The sequence below is a fragment of the Quercus suber genome, unplaced genomic scaffold (assembly GCF_002906115.3).
Source record: "Quercus suber isolate HL8 unplaced genomic scaffold, Cork oak 2.0 scaffold_329, whole genome shotgun sequence".
NCBI lineage: Eukaryota > Viridiplantae > Streptophyta > Magnoliopsida > Fagales > Fagaceae > Quercus > Quercus suber.
This window is the reverse complement of record NW_027069782.1, coordinates 267624-283748: the sequence shown is the minus strand read 5'-3', so window position 1 is coordinate 283748 and position 16125 is coordinate 267624. Positions and strand designations below refer to the sequence as shown.

Below are 16125 nucleotides of genomic sequence, written 5' to 3'. Positions count from 1 at the left end.
ATAGATAATTGCTTTAAACTCAACCAACTATTATTTTCGACAAATTATCACAAAGAATAAAAATAAATAAATAAATAAATTGTGTCACTTTCTAAAATTATTCAAACAAATCAAAAAGATTCTACTATCATTTATGATTCTTATCTTTATTAGTATTTTTTAACCGTACCTATGACTTTTTTGTACCTTAAATTCCAACTTCACAGCTCCCAAGGCAACTCATACTCACAAAATACTTCCACGTCCTCCTAAAATTCCGTGCTGATCCCCAATTCTGTGTTCTGTGTTCTGAGTTCTGAGTTCTGAGCTCTGATTCTCTCTCTCAGACCCAAAACAACACTACTCAGAAAAACCTCAATGGGTTTCGATGGAGACGAGGAAACAGCTCCCCAGAATCCAAAATACCTCAAATCCAAGTTCAGGTACAACTCACCCTTTGTTCAAGTCAGCCTCATAGGCTTAGTGTGTTTCTGTTGTCCTGGCATGTTCAACGCTCTGTCAGGCATGGGCGGTGGTGGCCAAGTCGACCACACAGCCGCAAACAACACCAACACCGCACTCTACGCCACCTTCGCTGTCTTCGGAGTCCTCGGTGGTGGTATCTACAACATCCTCGGACCCCATCTCACCCTTGCCGCAGGTTGCTCCACCTATATCCTCTACGCTGGCTCTTTCCTCTATTACAACCATCACAAACACCAAGCTTTCGCCATTGATGCTGGTGCTCTGTTGGGTGTTGGAGCTGGTCTTTTGTGGGCTGGTCAAGGCGCTATCATGACGTCTTACCCTCCTGCTCATCGTAAAGGGGTTTATATCTCGCTCTTTGGGAGTATTTTCAACATGGGTGGTGTTATTGGTGGACTCATTCCTTTTCTCACGAACTTTAAACGTAGCGAAGCTGCTTCGGTTAACGATGGAACTTATATTGGTTTCATGGTGTTTATGGCAGCTGGGACTGCTCTCTCTTTTGCTATTTTGCCCCCCAGTAAGGTTATTCGTGAGGATGGGACTCGATGTACTCACATTCAGTACTCTAATGTTTCGACTGAGGCAGTTGAGATTGTTAAGTTGTTTTTGAATTGGAAGATGTTGCTTATAGTGCCTGCAGCTTGGTCTAGTATTTTTTTCTATACGTATCAGTTCAATAATGTGAATGCAACGCTGTTTAATTTGAGGACTAGAGGGTTCAACAATGTGTTCTATTGGGGTGCACAGATGTTGGGCTCGGTTGCGATTGGTTACTTGATGGATTTCAGTTTTGAGAGTAGGAGGAAGAGGGGGATTGCTGGGGTTTGTGTGGTTGCTCTACTTGGGACTGCTATTTGGGGTGGTGGGCTTGCTAACCAGCGCAGGTACTCGATCAAAGACCCGCTACCGCCGTTGGATTTTAAGGACTCGGGTCGAGATTTCGCTGGGCCATTCGTCTTGTATTTTAGTTATGGGTTGCTGGATGCCATGTTCCAGAGCATGGTTTATTGGGTGATTGGAGCTTTGGCGGATGATTCTGAAATCCTTGGCAGGTAATGGATATATGGTGGATTAAAGATTTTATGTATGTCATATTGATGATTGGGTTTTTGGTTTTTTTGTTTAATTTGTAATATGGGGTCCACCCTACTAATTAATCTTCTGATTTGTGTAGTCCTCCCATCTCACACACAGTTAATTACAAGGAGGAACCATTTGGATGCTGGTTAGGAGTTTTGAATCTAGAATCTCATGGATGTTGTGAGGCTTGAGAATCACTGCATCAATCTCTTGGGGTTTTACTTTTATTGATTATCGGTTTTGGATTAAACAATTTCTATGCATGTTATAATTATAGTTGTTGTTTTGCAATAGGAACAGAAGAAAGCATATGGAGGCCTTATATGTATAGGTATTGAGTTCTAAAAATCTTTGTTCTTGTATTTGCAGGTATGTTGGGTTTTATAAGGGAGTACAAAGTGCTGGGGCAGCAGCTGCTTGGCAGGTTGATACGCAGAAAGTATCCTACATGTCCCAGCTGATTGTGAATTGGTCGCTTACTACAATAAGTTATCCATTATTGTTGATTCTTGTATTGTTGGCTGTGAAGGATAACCACAAGAATGAAGAGGGAACTGCCAAGGAGGCTGACCCTACTTCCGCCGGCTCTGCCTATACATGACACAATACTGATGTGGAGGGATTGAATGTTTTTCTCCCATTGAGTTCTTGTGTTCTGCATTATGGCATCTAAATGTTTTCAAGTTGAAATTTGCATCTGCTGTGTAAATTATTATTGTTACTGTCCTTAATGGAAGTTCATGTCTTGTTCCTATCTCTCGACTGCTATCTGTCTATATATATAATTCAATATTGGAACATGAGTATAATTAGATGAATACCTTGTAAGTTATTAGCATAAGCCCCATCTCAAAAATAATACTTTGAGGTAGCTTTAGCACATAAAAACCATATGAAAATGAGAATTCTATCCATTTAGATTTATAATAAATCTAATGACACATCTTTTTAACCTATTGTGATTGGTAAATAACAAAAGTAATGTTAGTGATGGATTGTTAAAGGGATATTACTCTAATCAAAATTTACTACATACCAAGTTGTGAGAAAAGGTTGTGAAAAATTGTGTCAATGTGCACTTTTTTTGTGCTTAGATTTATACAAAGAATTCTTGTCATAGGCTTTTCAAGGTCAACATGAACGATCTTTACCTTATAATGTACAAGAGATAAAATTCCGTCTATCCAGGTGTCCCCTGCAGGTTATAGAATACTCTGAACTAGTTGGCTTATAATAAGTGATGCAATCACTGTAGTAGATGGAACAGATTGTTCTTTTTAGTCGTCACTTGGATGGACTTAGTGTCTGGGAGAATATACTGAAACAATATCCTATATACTTTAGAAATGCCAGGCTAACCACCACCAAGCCAAGTCCTATATTATTAACTTTGACTTGGGAAGAGCTGACTCCATTTATATGTGTTTTGCCTATAGAGATTTACACAGATGGTTTTGTTTGTGACCTGATCGGAAATGATCTTGAAGTCAACTTTCAGCGAAGGATCTTTTAGGAATTTTGATATATTGGAAAGGGAGTACTTCTTGCTCAATTTCATAAATTTAAAATTTAAAAGTAATCAAAGTTCTCTGATCATTTTTCTATTTCAATTGAATCATATTGTCGTTGGGAATTGTCACCTTGGGTGCTAAAGAGAATTGCACAGAATACGAACATCTATGTTTGAAACATTCGAATTTAAGGCACTCTTTGAAATTGAGTTATCAGGTTTCCTATGGGGCAGTACAGATGGTAGGGTACCTTATCAATTAAAAGAACCTGTAATAGGGAACTTTATAAAGCATTCCTTTTCCTGAAGTTAACTTGATAGACATACAAGGAATTTTAGTTCATCGACTTCCTTGAACTTTCTTATGTTTAGATTGAGGCAGCAGAATAGTTATTTGAACAATATATTCTCTGTGCTAGAGTTTTTGAAGGCAACCTTGAGAGGTTTCAGTTGGGTTTAATTAGGGGCAAAGATGCTGATTGAATTGTCTAATAAGTTACCATAGACAAAATCCTAAGCAGCTAACTAATACTGGTGGTGTGAGTGACATTGTGAAATTCTGCAATTAGAAGCTCTGGCAACTATGCATTATTAAGTATAGTTCCTCATATGTTTACTTTACTTGCATGGAGTCTTTAGATTTCCTATCTGACATGTTTGGATGTGAAGGAGTAGGATCAAAGTGGTTTTTTGTACTTGGAATATGGCTGTTTTCAGTCATATATTTCTAAAGGACAGGAGGAAAGCTGCCTGCTCCAAGTTTTTGTAGCTTTGCGGGCTTAGTTGTTTAAGTAACTTTCTACTCCAGGTTCTAGGTGCTGCTCTGTTCTAGTTATGGCTTTGATTAATTTACAAGCTGGAGACAGAGAATAATTCTTTGAGCCAGCAAAACAAGTGTAGAAGACTAGATCATGACCAAAAGCATTTGAAATGGAACTCTTGGTTTATATACCAAAAGCTCAGTAGCAACTTGGGAACTTTTGTTTCACAGCTCTTACAAGTGAAATATGGACCCCATATAATGATGCCTTTGTAAAGAGAGACTTCCTTAAAAAGGAAAATCTTAAGAAATAAGTCAAAGGCAGCCCTTGTATCAATAAAATTAGCAGAAGCTGCCTCTATTCATAGAACAAGTGAAAAACAGAATGTTATATACAAAACCTAAATATGGAAAGGAAAAAATTCCTCGGTTCCCTTCTTGTTATTTGCAGAAAATACAGCTCTCACCGACTAGTGGCCTGTAGTTGTAAACTTGAAGTTAAGGTCATAACTACAGCCTAATATTCATAGACCATACGTGCTAAGTGCCACTGGGCAGAAATAAGAATTGACCTCAATAGCATCCGCTCATATTTTACACTAACAAAACTATACGGCATTTCAGAAAGTAACACAACGATCTCTCATTACCCCTTAACGTTCTTGTTAAAAACTAATGTGCAACTCCACACAACATCCATGGTAATTGTTTTCGAGGAGAATGTTATGAGATTCCCCTCAAGATATTAATGAAAATTGTAGCTGTAATATATGAATCAGTGAGAAAGTCTAACTTGCAGATTTCTTTGTCTCGATTTTATATTTAAACCCTCCATCATAATCATAAAGATAATGAGTTCAGTGTCTATTGTGCCAAATATGTGTTTTTGCAGGAAAGGAATAACGGCAAATCATCCTAATCTTCTTTTGCATAGGATATATATTTTTTATAAAACATAAAAACTGCTACATGACATAAATAAAAAATGAATTTTCCGTTGGTCCAGGTAATTTTACATTTAGTCCCAACAAACCAGCTCAAATCAATCATTGTGATACTTCTCTTGCACATCATGGTTTTTGTTGGATACAATAACTCTAAAATGCCATCAAACAGTGGCAAGAGGTGCATCACTCTTATTATTAGCATCTGGTTTTTGGACTTTAGCCTCAGCTTGCCCCTCTACTGGCTTTTTGATCTCATTACCAACCTCAACCTTCTTTTCCTCTGAGTTGTTAGCAGCAGGGACTTCAACTTTGCCCTCAGTTATCTTGGTAGTCTCTTTACCCGCCTCCACGGAAACTGGTACTGCTTCATCTGTCTTTGGTTCAGAGGAATCATTTCCACCCTTCTCCTTTGTTTCTTCTTCCTTTGGGTTAGAGAGGTCTACCAATGGTGCTTCTTTCTGACTCTCACCTCCATTTTGGCTCTCCTGCAATCACATATCAGCAAAAGAAAAAAAAAAAAAAATCCAAGAAACAATATGTCAACTCGTTAAATGATTAAATTCATCATTTTGTAATAACTTAAACTTCTAGGATAACTGTAATTTATCATGATATCAAAGCATGAAGTCTGTCTCTACCTTATCTCCTATTTAATGAAGGTAGTTTAGGCCCACACGTGAGAGGAGAATGTTAGATTAAATCGTTAAATTCACCATTTCCAAACGGCTTAAATAAGATCGAAATGTAATGTATACTAGTACCTGAGGAATAGCCTCGCCCTCGGCCTTGTTGGCATGGGCAGGATCCTCAGTGGGGATTGACTCCTTGTGGACATCAGAGTGCTTGGGCTTCCCCGCACAGCCCCCCATCTTATGAATGAATAGCTTTGTGGGGAGAGTTGTGAGAGTGGCTGAAACACCAATATAGGATTTTATATGCGAATTGTGATCAAATAAGGATGTTCAATGAGGCTGAGAAGGGCTATAGGAGATGGTGATTTATAATATAGCCGGCAGCTGCAAAAATTTAGAGCAACCGTTAATTTTGGCAAAACCAACGGCATAGCATATTCTGCCTGGCAAATGGGTTTGTGGCTAAATCTTTGGGTGACTTTGTCATATGGACAGCAAACTTTGTTTTGGCGCCTCATGTAGTATAGTAACGGTTAACAGTTAGTCGGTTAGTCCTGAATTTCGAGTTGACAGGGTGGTTCTTTTTGGCTTTAGTCATAACTGTTGAGCATATTACTACAAATAAAGTTGCAATGACAGAAGATCAATAACAACTTTTGAAATTCATGGTAAAATCCAAAATCACATTACAATACCACAATTGATAATAAAGTTTATAGTTTGAGTTCTAAAGAATAAAATACCTATAGAAAAAAATATATTTAAAATATTTAAATATAAACAGGACGGAGACCCCAAACCTACCACCCTCACGAATTTGCTTGAGGGAAGGATTTAACCCTCGTCCCCGTCTCATTTGCTATGCTGGTCAGGGTGGGGTGGTTTAATATAAACAAAATATTTTTTTTTTAATGCAAACTAGTATTTATTTAACATTAACAAAATATCAACAAGAAAAATGTTAACATTACTACTAATTTTATGTATGGCTTACAAACTGATGTCACAAAAAACATGGTTAGTGCGACATCAATAACATAAAAAGAATACATAAGAGTTTATAAACTAGCGTGTTAATGAACGTGATTGTTGTCACATAAAAAGAAAACATAATTAATAAATTTCTAGATTGATACATCGACATCATTGTAAATAAACTCTTCTGACCAATTAATAAAAGAAAAGACACAAAATCATTATTTTTGAATTATTTGTATGTTTTTTTAAATAAATAAAAAAAAAAGTATTGTTGCTAGATTTCCCATAATTTAACAATGAATATGTCAAATATAATTTGAAATAAAAACTAATTAGTGTTTGCAAGGAAAAAAAACAAACTTAACTTAACAATATGAGTAATTTAAATAACGTACAAAACCCAAAATTAACAAACATGTTTTAAAGGTAACAAAAAGTTTAAAACAACACACACCACGCACACAGACACTTGAATTCATATTTATCCTTATCCTTATTCATAAAGAGACTTAAGAAGAAAAATAGGGAAGTGAGATTCTATTATGTTTAGCTTCGGAAGGAGACTGAATAAGAGATGATAAACTTAAAAAAAAAAACGCTCTCAAGGATAAAGAAGATCTTGACCTTGAGTTTAGACTTATCTTATTCCATTAAATAGAGAATTGGCCAACTAAACGGTTAGGAGAAAGCCCTTAAAATTTATGGTTAAGAATTATGATCTAACCTGAGTATCATTCCCTCTAAAAAACTAGGGTACGTAGAATGACCACAATACGAAAATGATAGGACCATCACTTCTTACACAATTTGGCACATGGTAGTTGTGAGTGGTAAGAAAAAAATAGCAGGTCCACACTTCTACCACTTACAACTGCCACTGGTAAGTTGTACAAAAGTTGTACAAAAGAGATGTAAGCATCAAAATTTTCAACAAAAAAAAGTTCCTTTGATTTTGTATAGATCATACCGATCCAAAACAAAGATTTTTCAAAATATGCTAAATGGCCAGAATGAGCCGGTTACCCTAGTATCTTGGGTAGTACGAATCAGCTCCATTTCTGTAGTAGTGCAAATTCCGGTGTTACCAATTGGACGGTACGGTACTAAATCAATTTCCTTGAGTATTAACATTACCTAATGCAAAATTATTGTTTATTTTAGAATAAGGACTTATTTTTTCTATTTAGCTAACCATTTTTCAAAAAACCAACATTTGATTATCTATTTTATACTATATTTTATTAAAATATCAAATTTCTTAATTTTTAAGCTTTCTCTCAATTCACACACAAACACAATAATCATAGTCATTATCTTCCCCCCTTTGAGAGATGCAAAGAAATAATTTTTTTTTTAATAAGCTACATTAATTTGTATATTTGCACAAAAATTGTAGCTAAATCTCATTTTGCATAACATTTTGCAAAAGTCATTAGCTATATTTTAGACTTTATGCTATTTTATATTTATATGAGTTGATGTGAATGCTCTTAAAAAACATACATTATATTTGGATGGAAGTGAAAGAGAAGAGGTAAGACCTTTTATATTACTTACCTTATTGATTCTGCCTCTAATTATATATCTTTTTTGTTTGGTTGTGTGTCACTAAAGAGTTTGTTACATGCAGATTTTTTGTTGTTGATTGATTCAAGAAAACCAAAACCTCTAATTTAGAAAAATGGACTACTCCAAATGAGTTCACATCTTCAAAGTTCAAAGGGAAATGGTCTAAGTAATAAGATTTTACAACTTACTATATTATTTAATATCAGACATATAGAAAAATAGATGGTTTTACAAAATAAACATAAGATTCCAATGAAACTCAATCTTTATCTACTATAAATCTACAATTAGATAAGATATCTAACAATTTATCTCATTTTTATCTATTTAGAAATTCCTAATAACAAAAATACAAATTTAAAATAACATGTCCATTTGAGCTAACTATATGGACTAGGAATAATCATAGTGGGCTTATTCATTAAAGAGCCCATTTGGATATGTTCATAAACCCTTAATGTGGCATTTAGTTAGGGGAATCCATATTATTCCTCATCTAGATTCTTAGAAATTGATTCTTTACAATCTGAATGTTTAAAATGTAGTATTCTTATGTTTGGTTTCATTTGGAATCTCTTAAGATTCCTAGAATTGAGATATAATGTTTGGTTATTCCTAGTAATCTTAAATGAATTTTTTTTTCCCATTTTATTTTAGATTTGAATGTGAACTACCAGTCTTAAAAAAAAAAAAAAATCTTTCTCTAAATAAATAATGAAAAACAAAATATAAACTATTTAATTATGACAAATTCATTAAAACTGTAGTATAATTTTAAAATGACAAGTACAATACAAAAATAAGTATTTAAATTCTCAAATGCTTTATTCTTAATAATAATTTTTAAAAGAGCTTAATCCATAACAAAACAACTTGACAACATTAGGTTATAAGACAAGAGAAAAGATATTGATTATTTGGTTTATATTTTATTTTAATTGCTTTAATGATAAGGAAAAAGGTTAAAATTGTCAATTTATAAAAAATAAATTTCTTTAAATTGGGAATCTGGATACCCACATGTTTTAAAGAATCACATTCCTATGAGAGGGGTTTAATGGGGGAATCCAGATTCCCTTGGCATTGATTTCCTAGCGTAATTTGCAACCAAATATGGAATTTTAAAACATTCCTGAGAATTCTAAAACATTACCCTATACAAAGCCACATAACAGTTGACACGCACTTTAGCCAAAACCTATTTTTTAAACCTTTCTAGCTCATGGTGGATTTTAAATAGATACAGTATGAGAAAGGGAAAATTATTGAATACTCCGAGATACCATAAATTGTACTCTCTCTCACATGAACTGTGAATTCACCATAAATTTAATTAGTGGAATCCACATTATGTGAGAGAAGGAGTACTTATTATGGTACTCCAATACTCAATAATTACCCTATGAGAAGGGGTTGTAGCAAATCTTGCATGATGTGTGTGTGTGTGTGAGAGAGAGAGAGAGAGAGAGAGGGGATGAGAAACACTAAAGTGGTTAACAAAAAATTTCTTTAAATTGGCACTAATAATTCTAACATATTGCCACTTCCACTACTATGCAAGATCTGTTGCAACCAAGGTTCAGCAAATCCTTGCCCTACGAAAATGTTGTCATTGTAGTATAATTAAGGTCCAAGCCTTTCTCTAAAAAAATATAGCCTTGATCCGACACATTAAATATTAAAATGTGGCCAAGAACACAACAAAATAAGTGGACATGTCATGTTTTTATTGGTGGAGTATATAGTAGAGCAAAAATGGGATATAAGATTGACTCGTTCTAGAGATTGAAAGCTTTATGATTTTAATCTTAAAAAAAAAAAAAAAATTATGGACAATGAACGGTAGATACAAATTTTATAGGTGTAAACCCAAACTTACTCCAAAAGGAGTACCGACTCACAAGCTTATTAACCTTCTCAAAAAAAAAAAAAAAAAACTCACAATTTTAAGAATAAAATATAAACTCAGTGTGTGAATATCATATACTGTTTATGATGTCGCGGAAGCCTGAAGAGAAACACACACGATGCTCTCTTGATGGAACAGAAACTAAACTGTTAGTTTCTCGTAGTAAACCTCGAATCCACGAGGGGTTTCCCTGAATCCACGAGGGGTTTCCCTGAATCCACAAGGAGATAAAACTGGAATCCACCAGAAGAGAAAATTGACAAAATGTCTGTGTTTATTGATAATAACTATGAAAAACGTTTACAGACTTAAGGCCTATTTAAGGGCTCCTTAAAACTTGACTGAAGTAAAATATAATCTAAATAACTCCTAATTGATACCTAACCATAACAGGAATCAAATTTGACCTAAAAAAGCATTAAATGCACCTAAAAACAAGGAAATAAATCACCTAACCTAAAATAACTTTTTTACATAAAATACCAAAAATAATAAATTACAATAATTAAATAGTAAATTGTGTCCTACATCAGACCCCTCCACTTGAAACAACTCGTCCTCGAGTTCATCTTTGAAATCTGAAATCTCCCATGCCAAGAGAACAAATACTTGAATACTTCATCTTCTTTGTCTTCTTGCCAAACTTGAAAGTCATTAATTGGACAACTTGAACTTCTTCTCCCTTGATCTTCATGTAATTGACAATATTCACCAAATAAGAGTCAATGATAAATCAAATCTTTCCACCCAATAAAATCAATAAACTTTGTTTCGATGTCCCCAATAAAATAATAGGAGTTTGAATGTTGAATCATCTAACTTGATTTCATCGAGATCGTTGAAACTTCCTCTATAATTTCTTCTTTAATGGTCTCTATATCTCAACCTCAAGATCTTTCTCTATAATAGGGTCTTCATTAATCTCCTCCACAATCTTGATTTTAGGTTCTTTTTCTATAACAAGGCCTTCATTAATTTCCTCAAAAATCTTGATATTCTCTTCTTTGACGTCTCTATATTCTTCAGAACAATATTTTCTTTAACATGTAATTCTTCCTTTAATGGTGGAATATTTGGCTCTTCAACATAATTCAAGTATGAACTCCTTGGCCAATAATAATCTTGTATTGTATACGACAAGATTTCTTACAATCTAAAGGATAAAATTTGATAGCAAGCATCTTTTTCATCCTTGGCCATGATCGAATTTTGTCTTTACCTTGTCGGATTCTATCAGATTGTACTTGTTCCCACCAACATAAGGCATACTTACTAAGTTTATACAAAGCAAGTCCAACTTTTCTCTCATAACAAATATTCTCATAGTCAAATAAATCCTCTAGATCAAGTAACCAATCAAGAAAATCTTCTTTTAAAAAATAACCATTAAAACTTGCAATTTTCTTATAAGGTCTATATGAAATTTGCTTACCAATAGGTTGCCCGTGAGTTATGTCTCCGCTGCAGTTATCCCTATTGTTTCCATTCTTCAACGGCGCCATCCTAGCATAGATATTTGTGAGTGCTTGTTGTACGTCACGTAATACTCGCTAAGTTTTCGTCGTTGTTGTGGTGGTGGTTACCGTCTCGCCGGTTAGCAATCAGACCAGGGTAAGTCAAGGCTCTGATACCAACTGATGTCGCGGAAGCCTGAAGAGAAACACACACGATGCTCTCTTGATGGAACAGAAACTAAACTGTTAGTTTCTGTAGTAAACCTCGAATCCACGAGGGGTTTCCTTGAATCCACAAGGAGATAAAACTGGAATCCACCAGAAGAGAAAATTGACAAAATGTCTGTGTTTATTGATAATAGTCTATGAAAAACGTTTACAGACTTAAGGGCCTATTTAAGGGCTCCTTAAAACTTGACTGACAGTAAAATATAATCTAAAATAACTCCTAATTGATACCTAACCATAACAGGAATCAAATTTGACCTAAAAAAGCATTAAATGCACCTAAAAACAAGGAAATAAATCACCTAAACCTAAATTAACGTTTTTTTTACATAAAATACCAAAAATAATAAATTACAATAATTAAATAGTAAATTGTGTCCTACATCAGTTTAGGTGAGGTGATGAGTATTATAAGCTATTTAGGTTGATTGACAAAATGTTAGCAATGGTTTGTATTTTTTTTTTAGTACTATTTTGAAAATGAATATTCCATCTGGAACTTTAACGCCATTTAATAAGAAGAAGATTAGAGGATGTAATGTCAATGTCCATCTCATGAAAGTCGTGTGTGACAAGTGTCATTAGTAATTATATCAAACATTGGGTATGATTATCTTTGGTGCAGATTAGACATGGCAAAACGGGTCAGACCCGTTTGACCCGACCCGTTTGACCCGCGACTCGTTTGACCCGCAACCCGTTTGACCCGCGACCCGTTTGACTCGCAACCCGTTTGACCCGTTTAAAAATGACCCGTTTTGACCCGTGACCCGTTTTGACCCGCGACCCGATTGACTCGACCCGAACCCGACCCGACCCGCCCGTTTTTCCACGTCTACCAACGTTGAGTAGATTGAGATTGAGGTGTAATTCTTATAAGATATTTACTTATTTTTCTTCACTTAATATGTTATATACTCCATTATAGTTTGTCATTCTTTACTTGCCACCTTCATTTTCTCTTCCTACTTTAAACATATCAAAAATTATACCAAGATTAGCTTCTAGAAAGCTGGAATAAGAGTTGCACCAAATTTAGGTATCAAGTGTTTAGTGGTAATTGGTAAGTGGTAATAGTATCACCAATGAAAATCTAATCATAGTTAAGGAACTTAGAAACAATTGACAAATTGCATCTATTTCCCAAAAAAAAAAAAAAAAACTTGTTTGAAAAATACGGGTCAACTCGACCCGTCCCGTGACCCGTTTGACCCGCAACCCGTTTGACCCGCAACTCGTTTGACCCGCGACCCGTTTGACCCGTTTAAAAATGACCCGTTTTGACCCGTGACCCGTTTTGACCCGCGACCCGATTGACCCGACCTGAACCCGACCCGACCCGCCCGTTTTGCCATGTCTAGTGCAGATGACTGATGCCTTAAGCTTTTTATTAAGGACCATTTAAAAAAAGTTTTGATGCTATTTTTAAAAAAAATATAAAAAAAATATAAAAATAGTTATTTATTTATTTATTATAAAAAAAGTTACGAAAAATATTTGCAAAACCAATATCCTAACTCCTAAGGCATCTGTTATCTTTTCCTTGATTATTTATCTAAATAATAATTACAAAAAAAAAGTTGTAAAATATATATATATATATATATACTATTTTAACCCCTAAACTTTTTTGAAAATTTGCTTTTCATTTTTAAACATTAAAATATTATTATTTTTATCTTTAAATTTTGTAATTTGTTTTTTTGATAGCTTAGAGATAAAAATAGGGATGAAAAAAGAACATTTTTCAATAATTTAGGAATGATTTTTTTTTTTTTTTTTAAATTGTAAAAAGTTGAAGGATGAAAGTTGTTGAGGCCCATTTTGGCAAGAAGAAAAAACCCAATGACAAGAAGAAGCCCAACAATATGAAAAGGGTAAAGAAAGAAGAATTAGCAAAGTAAGGATTAGCAAAATAAGAGAAAAACCATTAACTCCGAATGACAGAAATAATGATCTATATGCCTACAAAATAGTAAAAAGGCCCCAAAAAAAGCAAATGGGCTCAAGGGTGCCCCAGAGAAGAAAGTAGTAAGCCCATGAGAATCATAAGAAGTAGAAAGCAAGCAAAGAAGGGCCGGAGGAGCCCAAAGAAAGGAATTAGTAAATGAGATTGGTTCAAAGGCCAACAAACCCCAAAAGTAAAGGATATGGTAATTGGACCGAGTAAACTCGAAAGATTTAGCAAAAGCCCATAGGAATGCAAGAATGAGATGGGCCAATGATGCCTAAAGAAATGAAATGGGCAGATGATGCTTAAAGGAATGAAATGGGCTGAGGATGCCCAAAGGAATAGAATGGGCCAAGGAAGCCCAAGATGACATGAGAACTGACCAGCAGAAATACTGGGTAACGCAAACTGAGGGAAGGAATAATACATGGCAAGCCCAGCGGAAGCCTAGCAAATTCAAGTTAAACGATATAATGGCGGGAACAATGCAATGGCATGGCAGGAGTACCAGTCAGCCCATGAACCAATGGTGAAAAGAGATAGAGACCGAATTGAAAGAAGCAAAGGCCTACATCCAAGCAATACCTAGCCCAAAGAAGAAATGAGATGCGAAGAATGAAGACCTTGTGACTCACCCACGCCACAAAAGGTTAAACAAGCAATAGAACATGTAGCAATACCATACAAACCCACAAGCAATAACAAACGCGTGAACACCAGACAAGTAATGGACTTAAAAGGGAGTGGAGCATGCATAAGACCCAATCACCAACAACTTGTACCTAGATAATATAGGGGAGGTGGGCCATAGGTCAGAGGTAAAGAAGGTGTGGTTTGGCGGTAGAGAGAAGAGGGAAGCCTATTTTGGGGTTCTCGCTCAATTTATTTTGGGAAAAATATCCTGCTAGGATGACATACCATCCAAAAGAGGCATGAGCTGTAATCACTAGGTGCATGCTAAACGAGTTAGTAAGAGAGAATACCTAACCCTTATTTGAATGGGAATGCCACGAAAAGCAAAAAAATAAAACAAAACTCGCTTTGTCTAGGAATGGAATGTAGCGCAACTAGCACATGGTATTGGTGGTGGTTGGGTAGCCAGTAGACCAGTGGGTGGTTTGGGAAGAACACCACAACAGGCCAAAAGTAGTTGAGGGGTAAAACGATAAATCTTATCATGGCAAGCAGTATAAAAAGGCCTTAGCCATGTATAGTAAACAACAACAAAGAGGAACGGTAGGAAACATAGAAAAGAGAGAGAGAAATAGAAAACAATGAAAACAGAGAAGATAAAAAGAAAAAAAAAAAGAGTAGAAAGTGAAGTGAGAAAACAAGAGTGTGAGGAGTGATAGAGCATGCAACAATAGGCTACTCACTTCTCTCCCTCTTAATAGCTTGCTCTTTAACAAGTTGAGAATATGAGATTAAGCCACTAATGTCCATTTTTCAAAGTAGGTAATTTTTATAGTAGAATTCTCCTGTGAGATTACCCATATTGGAGATTGGTTCCCTTCTTGAATTTAAATCTATCAAGGAATCAAGTTTGGCAAACTAATCACCTTCCTTCTTTTATTGTGATTATTAAAGTGCTAATGTTATCTTTCTTGTAGCTAATCCATTCTAGTCATATTTATATTATTGTATTTTCCTATTGCAAGATTGTTTAAACTTTATATTTGGTTAGTAACAAGTACTTTAGTTAGAATATTTTAACAATTCTACTGTGTTATATTTTTCCAGCCATAACATTTCTTATGACAGTACTTCCTATACTGGACATGTGACAAATATCTTTGCCAGGGGTCCTAGCTTGTGCACAAGCTGGCTTAAGGTAAGTTTCAATTGAGCCCGTCTCGACTATTCTACCCCAAAATTATTTGGCTATAGCACGACAAGAATAGTCTAGCCCAAGATACAAAAAAAGCCCACCACAAAAGTGAAACATTTTTAATAATTTAAGGATGAAAAGTAAACTTCTATTAGTTTAGAGATGAAAAAAAAACATATTAAAAGTTTAAGTATGAGTTTGGATGTTGCTGAAAATTGAAAGTTTAAGTGCGTTTGGCATTTTTCTGTGAGTCCCGTGCACTATTCACAGGACCTACGAGTACGAAATTCATCAAATTTTAAGTTAAAATTGGGTCTTACGGTACTATTTATACATTTAAAAATTATTTTCTTATAATATTTTTAGTTTTTAATTTTCAACAATAAGCAATATCTAAACAGACCCTAAGAAAAAAAAAAAAAAACTAACTTTTTCTTTTTACAAAAGGAAAAACTAACTTTTATTTTAATAACTAAAATAGTATTTTATTTTTATATAAAAAAAAAAAAAAAAAACTTCAGGGCCCATTTGGTTTGTGTTTTCAAACAATATTTTTTAGTTTTTAAACAGTATTTTACGCATTTCAATACACTTTTTCACCTACACGTATTTCAAAAAACTACAAACAACAATTTTTAAACTAACCTATCAAACACCCTCTCAGACTCCAGACGTAAAAAACAAATTGTACAACGGTTAACAAAAAAAGCATTGGAATTGACGTCCTCAAAATTTACAAACGGACCCCACCGCCCACCTTCCTTTAAAATTATAATCATATTCATACCTTTTCCCTCTTTTTTACAGTTTT

General features: G+C 34.6%; 2 protein-coding genes across 5 annotated transcripts; one reads left to right on the top strand and one right to left on the bottom strand.

The window, feature by feature from the left end:
* Positions 1-215: 215 nt before the first annotated feature.
* On the top strand, positions 216-2386 carry LOC112011142 (UNC93-like protein 1). 4 transcript variants are annotated; one of them, XM_024043531.2, is made up of 3 exons: positions 216-1520; positions 1643-1693; positions 1918-2386. In XM_024043531.2, exons 1-3 carry the CDS (start codon positions 358-360, stop codon positions 2147-2149), a joined length of 1446 nt encoding a protein of 481 aa, XP_023899299.1. In that variant the 5' UTR covers positions 216-357; the 3' UTR covers positions 2150-2386. The 4 variants fall into 4 exon arrangements, with proteins under 4 accessions (XP_023899299.1, XP_023899301.1, XP_023899302.1 ...); XM_024043533.2 differs by having other exon boundaries at positions 1643-1728; positions 1918-2126; XM_024043534.2 differs by having other exon boundaries at positions 1643-1763; positions 1918-1987.
* Positions 2387-4793: 2407 nt separating this feature from the next.
* LOC136071605 (uncharacterized) lies at positions 4794-5752 on the bottom strand. The gene is made up of 2 exons (XM_065783154.1): positions 5527-5752; positions 4794-5250 (listed from the first exon to the last, which is right to left on the bottom strand). Exons 1-2 carry the CDS (start codon positions 5632-5634, stop codon positions 4927-4929), a joined length of 432 nt encoding a protein of 143 aa, XP_065639226.1. The 5' UTR covers positions 5635-5752; the 3' UTR covers positions 4794-4926.
* Positions 5753-16125: the final 10373 nt, after the last annotated feature.